Source organism: Bos grunniens, chromosome 15 (genome assembly GCF_055505025.1).
Source record: "Bos grunniens cultivar Pamir isolate PY7600 chromosome 15, Bosgru_T2T1.0, whole genome shotgun sequence".
Classification (NCBI taxonomy): Eukaryota; Metazoa; Chordata; class Mammalia; order Artiodactyla; family Bovidae; genus Bos; species Bos grunniens.
The window spans coordinates 79,351,178-79,369,605 of NC_141179.1; the positions used below are offsets into that span (position 1 = coordinate 79,351,178).

Consider the following 18,428-nt stretch of genomic DNA (forward strand, 5'->3'; position numbering starts at 1 on the left):
ACAATTTATCCTTGTTGCTTATCTAGAAAATTATTTTTGAATGCCTCTGACAAGCCAAAGCAAAATACACTGAAGAAATGAAGTTGAAGTAATACTGAGGAAAAAACTGGGACACTATTCCACTGTCATTCAGGCCTCCGGCTGTGTTCTTTGAACAGAAGCTCATTCCTGCCTTAGGGCCTTTGCACTTGGCTGATGCCTCTGCTCCTTAGAATCTGATTGCAGTCTCCTTCATATTCTTCTTATGGTCACTTTTCCATGACCCTCCTTATTTTGATTAGTCCCTGCTTATCAGTCTCAGAACACCCTTTTGTTTTCTTCAGATGTGATGATCTTAGTTTTTCTTCCATTTATTTATTTAATTTTTTTTCCTACTAGATTGTGAGCTTCAAGAACCTGGGCTCCTGGATCTCTTGGTCACATCATCTGGTCCAAGTCTGACACACGGTAAGTGCTCAATAAATATTGAAAGCTCAATAAATAATGGAGGATAAATGTTTGCACAAGAAGGTTTATACTGAGTTAATTTATTTTCCACAATGTTAACCATGTTATATTCCCTTCACATAGCAACATTCCGATAAAACTCCCTTAAAGATGAAGCTGCTACACAATTCTTTATTGAAGATGAGAAATGAACTTTGTTGTTTGCATAATCTGAGGTTTAGTTTTATAAATAAGCCCCTGAAAATTTACTTTGAAGCACATAAAAAAGATAGATTAACGGACAGAGAGACAGAAGGATAGATATAGAATAAAACAAGTTTACTAAAATGTAACATCAACATTTGGATTATAGCTGAACAGATAGATGTTCACTGGTAAATTCTTTCAACATGACTGTCTTTATGCAAATTTTCATAAATGAATGTGGGAAAGAAAAAGTACCCGTGTATATTCCTCCTCTGGGTAGAGTTTACGTTTAATCTATACTTTCTATGTCCTTCAGGTGGATGATTAGCAGGGAAATAGTCAAGAAAATCCTTTACAATATATTGTTTAAGCAACAAATGATATATTTGGTATGATTTCCAGTAGAGAGTTGTGCACTCACATGGTTAATTGGAAGCTGGGAAAACTAGAGCCCATGACTCACTATTCCTCTGGCTTAAGATCTGGCTGCTGGTTCCAGGGGACTGAGTAAAGTCAGAAGTGGAAGGTGACTCCCAGTTGTCACCTGTTGTAACAGGAGAAATCATTGTCTCACTTGTGACTCATAATTCTCTCATCTAAGGAAATGTGCCCTTAGGATCATTAAGATGGTTCCCTGTCTTTCTGTCCTGTGAATCTTGTTGACCTTGGGGCCACTCTTGCTTTTGATGGGTCCAGGATGGGAGGAACCATCATTACATTAAAAACAATAACCAGCATGTGAATGAGTGTTCATGGCTTATACTTATACTTATAAAGTATTATATTTACCTTACTTTATTTGGTTGTCCCAACAATGCTAAGTTGCAAATAAGCCAGGTAATATTATGCACCCACCTATTTTACAGATTGAGGCAATGTGTGAGAGACATGGCCAATTTCACAGTAGGGCATTAAGGAGCTGAAATTTGGACTGAGATTCCTGACTTCTAATCTAATCAGTTATCCTTATCTAATGCCTGATTGAAAACGTAGGCAATATTTCACTACCTGATTTTATGAAAAGGAGGGAGGCTATTTAAAGGAATTAGAGTATCAGAGAAAAGCACAGGGGAGGTGAACTTTTCCCAGGTTGAATTCATGCTATGTAATTGCAAAAACTCGAATCCGTTTCTCCATTCTGTTCTTCCATGTTTTTTGCAGTGTCTGTCCCTTCTGAAAGGAAGATCTCTGCTTGATTCTCTCCCAGTGAATCTCTCTGAGGTGAAATTATACTGAGGTGAATAATACTCTTTTAGGATTGGGGAATAGAGACTAGCCAACAGGCATCCTTACTATGCTGCTGCTGTGCCTGTCATATGTTCCTTGTATCCTCCCCTCCCCAGGTGGCTGATCTTCGTGAGGTGGAATGATAACTACTTTAATGCTTATTCCATCAGCTTCTGAGAAGCTATTAGAGTTCAAATGTACCCACTGCTCATGACTTGTAATGCCACTTAATTCCCCTTTAGTTTTGGTTTCTTGAAGGTTAATGAGTGTTGACTATGGAGTCAGACATCCCTGTGTCTGAGACTATACTCAACTTACCTGTGCCATCAGGCAAGTTGCTTGGCCTCCCTTAAGTCTCATGTTTTTATCTATAAAATGGAATTAATTATAAAACTCACCCTTTGGAATTGTTGTGAGGACTAAATGGAATAATACTTATGAAGGGTACAACTCAGTACTTGCTGCTTAGAAGATGCTCATAACTATTTCTAAGAATTTTAATAATTCAGAGTTAGAATATAGAAATGCTCTTCACAAACTTGATAAAATTTATCTTAGTCTGTAATTAGAAGGAATTACATTTACAGCATTTTGCCAACAAAGGTCCGTTTAGTCAAAGCTATGGTTTTTCCAGCAATCATGTACAAATGTGAGATTTGGGCCATTAAGAAGACTGAGCACCAAAGAATTGATGCTTTTCAATTGTGGTGATGGAGAAGACTCTCAAGAGTCCCTTGAAGATCATGGAGATTAAACCAGTCAATCCTAAAAGAAATCAACCCTGAATATACATTGGAAGGACTGATGCTGAAGCTGAAACTTCAATATTTGGCTACCTATTTTTGAAGAGTCAACTCACTGAAAAAGACTCTGATGCTGCGAAAGACTGAGGGCAGGAGGAGAAGGGAGGAACAGAGAGTGAGATGGTTAGATGGCATCCCTGACTCAACGGACATGAGTTTGAGCAAACCCTGGGAGACAGCAGCAAAAGACAGGGAATCCTGGTGTTCTGCAATTCATTGGGTCACAAAGAGATTTGGACACAGCTTAGCGACTGAACAACAGCAACATTTACACACAGGTTTTTCTTCCTGCCTCCTCCCTCCCTCCCTCCTTCCCTTCCTTCTATAGACTGAAAGAAAGGCCCAGTATGATCAGATCAGATCAGATCAGTCACTCAGTCGTGTCCGACTCTTTGCGACCCCAAGAATTGAAGCACGCCAGGCCTCCCTGTCCATCACCAACTCCTGGAGTTCACTCAGACTCACATCCATTGAGTCAGTGATGCCATCCAGGCACTTCATCCTCTGTCGTCCCCTTCTCCTCCTGCCCCTAATCCCTCCCAGCATCAGAGTCTTTTCCAATGAGTCAACTCTTCGCATGAGGTGGCCAAAGTACTGGATATGTCCAAAGTACTGTCATATGTTCCTTGTATCCTCCCCTCCCCAGGTGGCTGATCTTCATGAGGTGGAATGATAACTACTTTAATGCTTTAGCATCATTCCTTCCAAAGAAATCCCAGGGCTGATCTCCTTCAGAATGGACTGGTTGGATCTCCTTGCAGTCCAAGGGACTCTCAAGAGTCTTCTCCAACACCACAGTTCAAAAGCATCAATTCTTCGGCGCTCAGCCTTCTTCACAGTCCAACTCTCACATCCATACATGACCACAGGAAAAACCATAGCCTTGACTAGACGAACCTTTGTTGGCAAAGTAATGTCTCTGCTTTTGAATATGCTATCTAGGTTGGTCATAACTTTCCTTCCAAGGAGTAAGTGTATTTTAATTTCATGGCTGCACTCACCATCTGGAGTGATTTTGGAGCCCAGAAAAATAAAGTCTGACAATGTTTCCACTATTTCCCCATCTATTTCCCATGAAGTGATGGGACCGGATGCCATGATCTTCGTTTTCTGAATGTTGAGCTTTAAGCCAACTTTTTCACTCTCCACTTTCACTTTCATCAAGAGGCTTTTGAGTTCCTCTTCACTGTCTGCCATAAGGCTGGTGTCATCTGCATATCTGAGGTTATTGATATTTCTCCTGGCAATCTTGATTCCAGCTTGTGTTTCTCCCAGTCCAGCATTTCTCATGATGTACTCTGCATATAAGTTAAATAAACAGGGTGACAATATACAGCCTTGACGAACTCCTTTTCCTATTTGATTTCCCAGTATGATAGCTGTGAGTTAAGTTTTGTTGGAGCAAAATGAGGTCTACAGCCTGGGAGACAGCATTTCTGATAGCTCTGAGAAACTGCTCCAAAGAGGAACTGCTGCCTGGCTTACAGTTTTGTTCTTTTATCTCTGAAGAAAGCTCAGTGTCTTGTTAGGGGATAAGGTAAGTGTCATATATGACTTTAGTGAAGGGGGCACCTGCAGTCATGCACACATTTTGGCAGAGGTTTGCTGCTAGTCATGAGCAAATTCACCATTAATGCATTTAGTGCTTTTCTGGATATGAAGAGATGTAATAATTGGGCTCATAGAATCTTCTTCTGAAAATATCTAACTATCTGAAGGCCTGTCCTGCCAGGTTTTCCAAGAGCACAGAGTGCCTCATTTCTGTTCTCCATTGTATATTCCTTTCAGAGGGTATTGAATGTCAGCAGCTGCAGCAGCACTTGATTTATTCCTTGTAGAGGTAGCTGTCAAGTGCCAATTTGTAGTTGACAAATTCCTCCTTTCCCTCCTTCCTTTCTCCTCTCCAGCTCCTCCCTCCCTCCCTTCCTTCCTTCTGCACGTTGTCACTGAGTGTCTCTATCATGTTAGGCAGTCTCTACTCTCATGGATATTTCAGGTTACAGTGCAAAACCAAGGAATCACATAAATGGATGTAAAATTATACCTTTAGTAATTACTACAGAATATATCAAAAGGAGGCCTTGAATTAATGTGGAGGCTTCCCTGAAATCTTTACCAAGCAAAGGGCTCACTACTTGAAGCACGTAGAAACCAATACTATGGCACCAGCTTTTGAGAAGAGTTTTATTTTGAGGCCAGCTGGTAAGGAGACCTGGGGAGGGCTCAAATCTGTGTCTTTGATCTGAGGTTCGGCAAAACATTATGAGTTGGTGGAGGATGTATTAGTTGGCAGAAGTTTCAATTAGTGGATTTTGTAACTTGTCCATTTATGATAGGATATGGTTGAAGCTTCAACATGGGATCTTCTAGGATGGAGAACCCTTCACTTCTAAAAGGATTCTGGCATTCAAATTCCAGTCATGTCCTGATCCTTTGGTTCCCTGGAGGTGGTATGGAGACTTAGTTTTTGGGTATTATTTGAGGTCAAAATTTCTTCCCTTGTGCCTACTTTGGCTGCCTGGGACTGAAGCTGAGGGAGGGAGTGGTACAGGGTGGGGCAGGGTTCCTGGAGGAAGGCCAATGCTGGTGGTCTGTTGGCAATTACCAGGTTGGAGATTGCAACTTTATTCCAAGAGCAATGGGAATCCATTGAAGAATTTCAGGTAGGACGTAACATAACTCTCATGAGTCATTTAGTTTAAATGGAAGTCTGCCCAGTTAAGCCATCTTTATCCATGTGGCCAGTGAGCAGAGGGCAGGCATGATCTGCAGGATTGATCATCTGAATTCGAATGCCATGCTCAGTGATCTGGAAAATTGTGAAATAATAGGCCTTCATGTCCTCCTCTGGGAAGTTTACTGAACAAGCTGTTAAAAAAACTTCAATTGGGTAAATTTTAAGACTTCATTGGCTTTATTCAGTGACTTCTGAGTCAAGCAGTATCTCAGTTATTAAGCAGAAAGGAGTTCTGAGGGTTGTGAAAATGGAAGGTTTTTATAGGAAGAAAGGAGAGGCAAGGAAGCCAATCAGCAAAGTGTATTTGAAGCAGACACCTTTTTAATTTTTTCTTAGAGGGGAGGGACTGCAAGGATTTTATCATGCATATATATATATATATATATATATATATATATATATATGTATATATATATCTTCTTTCTCTGGGCCAGGGGCAGGAATGGAGAAGGAGTAAAATGCAACAGGTTATCACCACATTGCCTACCCCAAAATTCCAGGCTAGTTGATTAAGATTATATTTCTGGGGAAGGCTTTAAGTGCAATTATGTCATGTATTATAGGGGTTTGGTATCATGGGCTTTAGTACAAGTGACATTTTGGGGGCCTGTGGTTTTTCTCTTTAGCACCAGCACATCTGGATTATGTTTCTGGATGCATGCAGTAAGCCTCCTTCCAGAGGGCTCCAGACTTCTTCAGGGCCCTGCAAGAGGAGCAGACAAAATCATGAGTAGGTGAGACTTGGGTCAAAGGAGCTACTTCATGGAACATTTGCTCTTTTACTTAAAACTTTACAACACTATTATTTTCAGCTATATCTGAAAGACCTTTTTCTATCTTGCCCGGTGGAGCGAGTCAAATACACTGACTTATGTTTTAGAAGGTGAGTTCACATTTTCTATATGGAGGAGATTGAGATTTTCTTTTGTTGTATGGTTTTCTGTTGGTGATGGACAGGGAGGCCTGGCGTGCTGCGATTCATGGGGTCGCAAAGAGTCGGACACGACTGAGCGACTGATCTGATCTGATCTGATGCTTTTCTGTACTCCAAAGCATCATTTTCCTTTTCTCCAGTATTAAAAGAAAAAGCTCTGCTGAATCTCTATAAGATAAATCATATAACTGTAAACCAACTCATCCTGTATCCACCTACCTCTCCTACTTTATAAAATGAAATATTTTTCTAGGCTCTGGTGATACAGCAGTGAATAAGAGTGATGAGAGTCTTGTCCACCTGGAATTCCTGGTCTGCATTGTGAGACACATATTACCCAATATGCTATTTAATCATGATTGTGATAAAGGTCAGACATGAAGAGAACCAAGCATGTGACAGGTGTAGTCTTGGGGGCAAGGGAGGACTGAGATGAAGAAAAGATGTTTCAGGTGAGTTTTGGAGAGTGAATGGAACTTGAGAAGGTGACAGGAGTGGGGTGGCAAGTTGGAAGATTATTCTGGTAGAAGAAAAGGTGACCAAGGATGTGTCATGGTAAGGGGCAGGGAGTTATGTAGCAACTGTAGGGAGGTCAGATATCTGGAGGGCAGGAAAGGAGGAGGGCAATGGTAGAAAGTGAAGATGGATCACTCTTCAGGGATCTGATCTGACCAGGTCTAGCCCTGCTGGCTTATTTATTCATATTAATAGGATACTTTTTTTTTTCCTAATCTTAAAAAAAAAAAAAAAACACACAAAATTCAACCAAGCTTTTGGCAGTTAATTTGACAAGCACAGGATCATCTAGGGAACTGTGAATGCTTCAGGATGAGTATGGATTCTCAGTTCCTGTAGGAAGAGTCACCCCTGTCTGTCCCACCAGACCCTGAAAGCATCTTAGTTTGCAGCCCTGGACCAGATGATTTGAGAGTCCCTCCCACCGATTAAGTTCTAAAGCATGTCAAGGCTCTGTGGGTGATACAGAAACAAATAATACAGAACCCTGGTTTATAAGAAGCTTGAAATTTAGTAGAGCATCAAGGTATTTTCACTAAGTACCCAGAAGGCAGCAGCTAAATGGTAGGAATGACTGTTATCATTTCTGTGTTAGTGTTGTTCTGTATAGCACCTCATCTCCATGATGGGCACGTGAATTCTCCTTAATAAATAGTTATTGGCTGAATGATTCATAAAGCAGTGAAGAGTCTGGGAACCAACAGTGAAGGGAAATGAGAGCTGTGGGTTGAGGGACTGTTATTACCTGATAACGTCTCCAAGTGCCTTCAATATGGGCTTATTCACATATGGTACTCCATGCTTGGCACACAGTGACTTCACCAGAGGTGCCACCTTGTGATAATTATGGCGTGGCATTGTGGGAAATAGACTAGGAAACAGAGAAAGGAGATATAAAACTTCTCAGACCTAAGGAGAAACCCAAAGTTCCTTTTCCCCTTTTACAAAATAAAATGGTATCAGCCACGCAGACCCAACCTTGACCTTCCACAATACTTTTGTTTTGGGAAGTTAAAAAACTTGCTGGCAGACTCATCTTATCCCTTAACCTACTACAAGCTTTGTGGGTGGCAGTTGTTTAGGAAGAACTAAGGGAATATGTTTTAGTTCCATCAACTGTTTATTTTTGGCCTGATCAAATGAAAGTATATCATTTAGAACTTTCTACCATTTAGAGCTACCCACTCTTTAGAACTACCCAGAGAACTAGAGATACTGAACCGCCCACCCTGCTCCTGCTAATCTCTGTCTTAGTCTCTCTTTCTAACTTCCTTAGCAAGAATAGATGGACGTATATTAAGTCATGGTAAATAGCTAAAAGTCCTAGGAAAGGAATAAGAAGTGAGGAGACATGGATTTTTAATCCCAAGTTTTCATTAGTCAGCCAGATGACCGTCTTGGATGTAAACCTCTCCTTTAGTAAAACTATTAGTCCTTTTTTTTGTTTGTTTTGCTGGAATTTTCAAGCCCTAATATGAATAGGGAAATAAATGAAAAAAATTCCTTGAACTAATAAAGGTCTTGTTCCTTCTCTGACTATCATAGACTCACATGGTTAGACAAAGAGAATGTGGAAAGCCTTTCCCCTGACACTCTGGAGAAACTGACTCTCAGTGTTTTCACTTGCATCAAAGTGTGAACTACCCACTTCCTCTCTGTAACTGACACATTGGTAAAGGATTTCCAGATGCCATGTAGAAATTGCAGCAGGGACTCCACCTCATTAGTTATTTTGTAAACTTGGCTCTAAAGACACAGATAAGTAAATATTTGAATTATAGCATAGTTAAGTTTGAACACAAGTTGGTTACCCAAGTGTCCTGATTTTTCTTAGGTTTTGCCAACAAAGCAAATGCAAAGACATCACCAATTCCTAAGCCCATAGGAATCTGGAAACTGAGTCACTGATATGTTTTCCAAGATTTCACTCCATTTACTTGCAATTGTGACACTTCCTTCATTTCTTTCTTCCCTTATCTATCATTGTTGTTAATTGGAAAATAACATCCTTTAAAGAATCCTGGTTCATTTTTTTTCCTTTAAGATTGTGAGTTTACTGATCCTCTCTGGACTATATGGGGGACGGTTATTAGTGACAGCCCTTGCCCTTTATCATAAACTATTTATCTTACTCACTGGTGCTCAATTTGGAAGTTCAAGTGCCCAGTGAACCAGTCATTAAAAAAGGACTGTTCAACATTACAGGTGGTCAAGACCTGCAAAGAAAAAGCCTACATTAGATATAATGAACCATTAGATAATGAATCATATCTAATGAATCATTAGATATAATGAATATCAAACAAGATATTTAGTTATTCTTTTATCTATCATTCAACAAGTGCTGATTGAGTACATATTTTGTGTAACAAACCATGAGGGATAAAAATAAGTCCCAGGTCTCAGGGACCTTACAATTATAAAGGAAATAAGGCATTTTGCTAAGAAGTATTGATAAGGCAACAGATACGAAGAAATTAATAGGATCTGAGAGGACTAAGTCACTATCAGCCCTCAAAATCAAGACTAAGATATCATGAGTAAGGACTTTGGCAGATGGAAATGGGATTGTAGGACTCTGGTAGAAATTATAGGAGTTTGAATATTATTACCACAGAATAGACTTAAAGGACTTCTAAATGGGGAATAAAGCATACAAGGACTTAAATCAAGGGTTTTGTGCATAGAAATACATTTATTAATATATACAAGTAGCTTCCTTTTTAACTAATGTATTTTATTTTGTACAAAGACAGAGAAGAAGTTCATGGGATTCTCCAAACTACTTAGAATGCTTATGAATGTGACTTTTATTCAGTGCCTTTCTAAGATTTAGTTCTTGTTAGGGTTGTTGTCATTTTGAATGTTATTTATGCAGTTGCTCTATGTCAGGGTTCCTTGAGTGTACTTTAGAGCACCTTGGAGTCCCTAGGCTACTTTCAGGGGATCTTCAAGGTCAAAATGATCCCCATAATACTTCTGAGACAGTATTTGCCTTTTTTATTCTCATTCATGCATGCTTATAGCATGGGTTTTTCCAGAGGCTATTAAACATGGGATGATGTAATCACTCTAATGTTAACTTTTATTGGCTTTATCTTGTTATTTTAAAATTAATTAATAGATATTTTAAAACTCTCAGTTTCAATTTCAAATACAGTAAGTATCAGTGGATATAACCTCCAGCAACGAAAGCTCTTTTATGTCCTCAATAAGTTTTAAGAGTGGTTTCTTGATAAAAATTGGCAAAACTAATACAATTATGTAAAGTTTAAAAATAAAATAAAATTAAAAAAAAAAAGATTGAGAATCACTACTATGTGGAATGTCCACTGAATTTGGAAATGAGCATGGAGAAAGAAGTAGTATGATGACTGGATTCTCCAGTTAATCATGGCACAGCCAGTGTCAGGCTTAGGAGGCAGTGGTATTCTGCATGTATCACAAATCTTTTAATCGTTAACAGCATGCTTGCTGAGAATACTGAGTCTCCTCTCTGGGCCCCAATATCTGTACAATGAAATGAGGGGGATTCCAGGGTTCTTCCTTCTGTTATTCTAGGAGTGTGAGATTCGTTGAAAGACTGTACCATATTGAGGCAGGTTTAATAAACCTTGCTTATTAAGTGCTGCACAATAAATGTTTTAATTCTGCATCACAGCTACACAGTTCTGCTGTTTTAGAATGAAAGCTATCAGAGAGAATATGTAATGTATGAATGTGGCTGTGTTCCAATAAAATTTAAAAAAAAATAAAAACTGGGCTAGATTGTCCCTTGGACTGTAGTTTATTAAGCCTTGGTTAAAAGCCAAGGTTCTGAAATCAAACTGCTGAGGTTTTAAACCTGCTTCTAGTGAACTCCGACTGGTCCACTGGTTAAGACTGTGTGCTTAACACAGGTTTGATCCCTGGTAGGAGAACTGAGACCCTGCATGCCACACAGTGTGGCCAAATAAATAAATAAAACCTGCTTCTACTAGCTGTGTGATCTTGCACAAGTTATGCAACTTCTTCATACCTCAATGTTATCATTTGTAAAGTGGGAATATTCCGAGCACATAGCTACATGAGATGTAGCAAAACAGTTGACAGTGCCTGGCCCCTGGCAAGCCTCCAATAAACATCATTTGAGGTCAGCAGACGGTAATCAGGATGCTTTGGTGGATGCTTTCCCAGAACAGCATTATTACCTGAGAGCTGAACCAGTCCTGGTTCTCCTCTGTGCTTATTTTCATTGGTATGTGGTTCATCTGGGTAATATATGCAACCCAGAGACTTTCAAGAAGCCTTTAAGAGAATAGTAAGAAGATATGATCACTCCTTGGGGAATTTCAGTTCCACTCACTGGGCTTGTGTAACCACTGGCAGATCTGGCTGAGCAGTAGAGGAAATGGCAGTGACTCAAAGGTTCCAATCATGTGGTGGTTGTTTGTTTTTCATCTTTGCAGACCTTTTATATCTAAAGATGACATACAAGGTATTCAGTCACACTACCTGTCTTGCAGCCTACTGTACCAGAGCAGTGTTCCCAGTATTTTCTGTAGGCATTGGTGTAAGGCTCAGAAGATGCCTAGATAACTGAAAGTCAGGCTTCCCTGGTGGCTCAGTGGTCAAGATTCCATCTGCCAATGCAGGAGATCTGGGTTTGATTCCTGGGTTGGGAAGATCCCCTGGACAAAGAAATGGCAACCAACTCCAGTATTCTTGCCTGTGAAATCCCCAGAGCAGAGCAGCCTGGCAGGCTACAATCCATGGGGTCACAAAAGAGTCAGACATGATTTAGCGACTAAAGCAACAACAATTTAAGGATATATGCAATGTGATTAACAGGTTGGCTGTTGTCATCAGATAGAACTGGGTACAAGTTCTGATTTGGCACTGCCACTGGCCCTTATTTTCTCTTGAGTAAGTGATTTAATTTCTCTGAACTTTAGTTCTCTTACCATAAAAATGAAATTGATACTATCTACATTGCCTGGTTGTGCACTTTTGATTACATCAAATAACATAATACATGTAAAGTGAATGAAGTTGCTCAGTTGTGTCTGACTCTTTGTGACCCCATGGACAGTAGCCCATAAGCACTTCCATCCATGGAATTTTTCAGGCAAGAATACTCGAGTGTGTTGCCATTTCCTTCTCCAGAGGTTCTTCCTGACCCAGGGATTGAACCTGGGTCTCCCACAAGGCAGGCAGGAGCTTTACTGTCTGAACCACCAGGGAAGCCACAATGTAAAGCTTTTAGCAAATTGTCTGATGCATATTAGCTACCATTATTTTATTAATAGTAATGCAAATGAATGAGGAAGGAATAAATTAGAAAGTTGAAGAGGGTTATTCAGTTTAAAGTCATTTTGATTTGGGGAAAATCTCTAGTTGTAAAATAAATTTTAAAAAATTTGGTCTCCTCTTATCTTTGGTAAGAATTATGATGTCCAGCTGGATTACAGTTTGAAGGACTCGGTGATCAGGCAGAATACAGTTGACCTTTGAGAAACATGCAGGTCCACTTAAATGTGGATATTTTTAAGAAAACACACAGTACTACAAGATTAGTGGTTGCTTGAATCCACAGTTGTGGAACCACATATATGGATAGACAACTCTGGGGCTTGAATATCTTTGGATTTTGGTAACTGAGGTGGGTCCAGGGACTAATCCTCCTCAGATACTGAGGGACTACTATACTGTAATTGGGAATTAATCACATGGGAAAAAAGGCAAGATTGGGCAAATTTAGTTTCCCAGAAACTCATTCAACTATTTCAGCTGTTTTATCCCATATTTTCTTGAAATGTCTCAGCAATAAGAATGCAGTCTGGTGTCATAATCTGCAAATCTTTGATAATCATAAATAGATTGGATAAGAAAGGTAAGAGGACCATCCAGGCAATAAGAGTAGGAGAATATTATTGTTTTCTTACTTGACTAAATATATGAGCACCATGGTTCCGAAGATTCCATAGAAAGGACCGAATGTGATGAAATGGCGGATATAAAAGGTGCTGACCCAGGCAATGTCCTGCAGAAAAAGGGCTTGAAAGTTGAGCTAGTGGAAATAAAACTGGCTAAGTCTTATATCCTTATACTCAAGGAAGCTGCATCTGGAAAGGACCAAGCATTTACCTTTCCCCTTTTCTACCAGCCTGATCTAGCTCTAGCAAAGGAATCGAGTTACTCACCTCCCAGTCCCTTCTGCGGTACATCGCTAGAATGGAATCCAGGTTGAAATATACTGGTATAAGAAAGGGGACCCAAGCTGGAAAAAAAAAAAGAAGGGAAAAAAAAAACATCAAGAAGATAGTGAACAAATGAGCAGATATGATTCCTGTGGAGGCTAGTGGGAGTTGATCTCCTAACATGCTACCCCTGGAATATTGCCCCTGAGAAGGATGTAAGGTGGACATCCACAATCACATCCGGGATGCTGCTGGGCTTTTAGAGTCTCTGGGTGTGAACCAGGACTTTGGGTCAAGCTCCCTTAAGGAGACTATGGAAGCTTTGAAGATCTGAGTCATTCTTGATGAAGGCATCCTAGAAGGCATCCTTCTGCTATGAGCTTTCAAGTTTTCTTAAGGTCCCTGGAATCCTTCAATTCTTCACGATCCTTCATGTTGGGCCCTGTTGCAATATGTTAAGGTGGCAGATACAGAGCAGGCATACTGAGTCTGGCCAGATAGTTATTTACCTGCTTCTCCCCCAGGACCAGTGAAGTTGCCTGGAGCAAGTAGGAATCATATGGAGACCCTTCAGATTTTGACAACTCTCTTCTTGATCAAAATTTAGTGAGATGCTCTGAGTCCCCATCCTGACTAGGCTTCAAATGTGACCTATAAATTTTCAGAATCTGCAAACTGTCAGCACAAATGATTTTCTCCACCCTACACACTAAGAGACTCACACAAATGCTAGAAATAGTTTCCAAGAACAATTCAAGGTTGTGCCCCTAGGATGACACCGACACCTTAAAGTCCCTGCCTGAGAAAGTTCAAGACTGTCCAAATAACTTACTGCTTGTTCAGTAGGCTTCTGACCTCCTTTTCTTCAATCATTTTTTAGAAAACTTACAATTATAAAATTCTTACTGTGTCCCTCTGGGATGGATTGTCCCTGATCCAGAGTGTCTTTCTCAAGGACTTGGGAGTCATCCCTTTGAAGTACAATCTTTGAGGATTGGGCTCTGTCCTGCAGCCTCTGGGAGGGTAGGAGTTTGACTTTGATAAGTACCAGTGAGAAGACACACGTGGCTTAACCACATGACCAGCTTCCCCTCCCTTTATCCTCTTTCACTAATTTCCTTTAGCATGTTCCTGTGTTTTAAAAGTCTCCCACCTTTCATTTCTGGCAAGTTGAGCTCAGCCTATACTGAATTACCTTTCCCTACTACAGCAATCTGCATGAAAGCTGTTTTGCCACCTTTATGAAATGTCAAGCCTCATCTCTCTCTGACAGGTTGAGTATGACTCATTTGTACCTGTCATACTACACTGAAGACATTTGAAAGAAAATGACAAAATGAAACAGCTCCTGAGGACGATGTGGTTTGTAAGCTGGGCATTCTGCAGTGAAGCTACAATATTCATCCATTCCTCATAAGCTAAGGCTGTATTGTTTCACTACACACAGGAGGAGGGTTCAGAAAAGACACTCCAGAAGTTTTTTCATATGTGAATACACATCTGTCTGGGCTGGAAGAGTTCCCTTTCAAACTGGGGCACTAGTGTCCTCCAAACCCTTTTTGGTCATGAAAGAGAATAACTGCATTAGGATAAGTCCTCAGAATTCTAACTCTGGAAGAGGCTGCAGTGGTGGTTGAGCCTCATGTCTCAGAATAAGGACTCACAGGCCATCCCGGTCAGGCATGAGACAGTTGACCACTGGTGGCCAATGTTTGGGCAAGCCAGATCATCTGCAACACTTTCTCAATCTTAACACTGTTGGCATTTTAGGGTCAGATAATTCTTATTGTTCAGGGCTGTTCTGTGTACTGTAAGACATGTCATAACATCCCTGGCTTCTGCCCCATGGGTGTCAATACCATTCCTCCCTCTTTGTTGGGATAATCAAAAAAGTATCTGTACGCTGTCAAACGTCCCACTGAGGGCAGCAATGCTATTAGTTGAGAACCACTGATCTACAGGAAATGTTTGCAATCTTCTCTAATTTGGGTTTCTTTTCCAAATGAGTAAGCATGTTTCAGATGAGCATATTTTGGGGTCCTAAACTTTTCTTCCTGAGCAATCATGAGTTTGACTTGGTTAAGAGCAAATCACTTTTGCTTCTAATATTTTTGTTGGTATTAGCATTATTCAGCTACCCTATTTTCTCTCAAGCCTAGAACATATCCAGATCTGTCTTATTATGTGTGTGTGTATATATCTGTCCACTAAAATACCTTCTACAGCTGTATGTAAGCTGTGGGAACAGTCAACTTTCTTCCACACAGAAGCTCTACAGGTGACTTTTATCATGAGACTCTGCTTTTTCGGGCACCTACTGTCAGTGCTTGAGCATTCTTTTCCTAATTTTCCCCCTATCCATACACCACTATCCTTTTCTTCTTGATAAGTATTGTATTTCATTTATCCAGGATGAGAGTCACAGGTACCAGACCCCTTGATTGGCATCCTGCCTCCCATCCATTCTTGGAGCATCTCCTTCACTGTACAGTAGCCAGAGTGATGAGATGCCCATTAAGAATGCCTAATCACTCTTCTATTTTCCTCTTCAGATTTCACCCAAGTAAGTCTGAAATAAAACATGCTGCTTTTTTGAGGCACAACAAGACATGGGATCGTCTCTCTGTGGGAGGATTTCAGTCATGCCTTCTGGCTTGACAATTGTTTGTTTCGAGGAAATGGGATGATAAGGATTGTGGCTCCCTGGTGACTCACACACATGGAAGTACAGGTGCTGCTTCTCGTAGTTGATGAATTTGATTTTGTTCTTGCCATACTGAAAGAAGAGAGAATAAAACTAAAGTAAGAACAATATTTAAATTAAAAAAAGAAAATGTACATAAACTTTAAAAAATAATTAAATAAATGTATTCATTTAATTATAAAAAATAAAATAAATGGTCTTATACCATTTTTAAAAAAGAACAATATAGATTTCTGTTATTACACCCAAGGTTCTGTGTGTGTGTATATCTCTCTTTGTGCACGTGTGTGCATGTGCATGTGTGTGTGTGCATGTGTGTGTCTCTGTGTGTGTGCGCACACCTGTGTGTCTCTGTGTGTGTGCAGGTGTGTCTCTGTGTGTTTGCACGTGAGTGTGTGTGTGCTTGCATGTGTGTCTGCGTGTGTGCATGTGTGTCTGTGTGTATGCACATATGTTTGTGTGTGTGTCTCTGTGCATGTGTGTGTCTGTGTGCATGTGCACATGTGTGTGTGCATGTGTGTGTGTGTGTGTGTGTGTGTGTGTGTGTGTGTGTGTAGAGTCTCTATGGAAAGAGCCATCTGGTCAGAGTTCATTTACTGTCAAACTGAAGGCACTGAGGAACCAGAACTGAAGGGAAAGGAAATATTGTGGTGCTTTTTTCTTTATTTAAATGTGGGCAATTCTTGCAGGGATGGTTTATTCCATTTGATTTCAGGGATTGTGATAGTTTATTATTATTCCCATGGGAGCCATTTTGAAATTTTTGCCATGGTGTGGAATGGAATGGTGATGGAGGAGAAATATTTCTGATAAGTTTTCAATGTCTTCTCCAACCTATGTGCTTAGAATTCTGCTTGAAGCTCAGTCTGCTTGTATCCATTCATCCATTTAACAGATATTTGTTGAATGGTTATGTAATAAAACACATAGTCATAACCTCTAGTATCTACTTCATCTTTCATCCTCTAATTCCATCGTGGATCTCATGCTGTGATTTACTCATTTTAAGGCTTGATAATATATAATCTTACCACCGGGAATTTAAATCATTTTCTAGGGGGTCTTCTTAGTTAATTTAGTCAGTGGCCAAATGCACAAAGGCAGCAAAGATCTTGAAAGGAGGCATAGAAGTAATGGTTTATCTCTATAACCTAAGAGACACTTAATAAATGTTTAGTTGAAGGAATTAATGAAAGAATGATAATTCAAATCTCCTCTATAATTTTACCTTATGTTCAGTCAGTTAAAACACTGTGAGCTGTGTTTAATTTTTTGCTTTTCCCATTCTTTTGATACTTTCCCTTCTATATATTTCTTCTGTTATTTGGATATTAGACTTGACCCTTGTTCCTCTTAATATCATAAATAAAAATAAATGTCATGGTGATAAAGTAATGATAGTTATTTGCAGTTACTCCCAAGCTTCTGGATATTTAAGTGGTAGGAAACTTGAAAGAGGGAGTCAGTGGGAAACTTTGGAGAGTTGGCAAATGTAGGTCAAGGACTGATTTTTGAGTATGGCTCCAAAGGAGAAGTCTAACTTTTCCAGAGTATGAGCACAGGACCTGGCCCTAGATGATTAAATTAATATTCATTAAATGAATGAATGTTTGAAGAAAGTGGTAGAAAGACTGACAGTAAAATGGGAAGAACAGAAACATTTAGGACTTATCAGAATTAGTTTTGTTGCAAAACAACTAAATTAAGAGATTAAATGATTGTAAGTAATGTGGTGTGCATTGGCTTTAAAATTATAGTAAACAGAAACCTAAGGCTCAAAGGATATGTCTCTCGAATGATGGAGAAGTGATGGTGTCTCCATCCTCTGTGAAGAGGCAGAGTGTGAACTGGATACAGTTTTACAGAAGGGGCTTCTGGAGGGGGCCAGGCTGCCTCATGAACTCCAGGGAGACAAGTCTCCATTGCTGTGAGGGACTGAGGAGAGAAGTCAAAGTGTCATAAGTTTAGTGATCAGCTGAGGAGTTCACAGGGATTCCCTGGTGGCTCAGACTGTAAAGTCTGCCTGCAATGTGAGAGACCCAGGTTGGATCCCCGGAGAAGGAAATGACAACCCACTCCAGTATTCTTGCCTGGAAAATCCCATGGGTGGAGGAGCCTGGGGGGCTACAGTCCATAGGGTCACAAAGAGTCAGACACGACTGAATGACTTCACTTTAGGAGTCTGCAAACTTCAGAGAGCTCTGACTTGTTTGTGGAGTCATTGTGAAGGACAACTGACTGAAGACTACAGTCAAGGTTTCTTTCTTTCTTTTATTTTCTTTAAATCTTGTCAGGAGACTTTTCTCTAATTGGAAGAAGGTTGTCTTCCCAAACTGGGAAAACCTATTTTAAGAAAGTTGCACAATTCTGGTTACCACAAATTCCCCGCAGCAACTGACCAAGCTACACTCCCTTGTTTTTAGAAAGCTCCTAAATTCTTCCAGAAGGAGATAAAGCCTCTTCCTAAGCACTTAATTCTCAGGATCCATCATTTACTCTTAAGCAAAGATACCTTTATCTGGTTATCCTTATGCCTTCTATCTTGAAAGCAGACTATAAACATCTTGGTAATAATCTTTACATGCTGGTTTTTAAGCTGAGGTTTAAGAAAGTCAACAGCTGAGACATCCTGGAGTTTACCTTCCTTTTTCTTTTCCTTAAGAAGTCTGAATTAGAGGTGAGGTCCTGTGTATTA

General features: G+C 40.0%; 1 protein-coding gene across 1 annotated transcript in view; it reads right to left on the reverse strand.

Annotated features, from left to right (window-relative positions):
• Positions 1 to 5,703: 5,703 nt before the first annotated feature.
• LOC147358630 (fatty acid desaturase 2-like protein FADS2B) overlaps positions 5,704 to 18,428 on the reverse strand; it is a 45,055-nt gene continuing 32,330 nt past the window's right edge. Inside the window, exons 6-12 of the mRNA XM_086341726.1 lie at positions 15,745 to 15,805; positions 13,033 to 13,109; positions 12,775 to 12,872; positions 11,041 to 11,137; positions 8,987 to 9,066; positions 7,596 to 7,721; positions 5,704 to 6,103 (exon numbers count right to left, since the gene is read on the reverse strand). Coding sequence (XP_086197852.1) covers positions 6,043 to 6,103; positions 7,596 to 7,721; positions 8,987 to 9,066; positions 11,041 to 11,137; positions 12,775 to 12,872; positions 13,033 to 13,109; positions 15,745 to 15,805 — 600 coding nt within the window. The 3' untranslated portion in view covers positions 5,704 to 6,042. The remainder of the gene's footprint in view (positions 6,104 to 7,595; positions 7,722 to 8,986; positions 9,067 to 11,040; positions 11,138 to 12,774; positions 12,873 to 13,032; positions 13,110 to 15,744; positions 15,806 to 18,428) is intronic.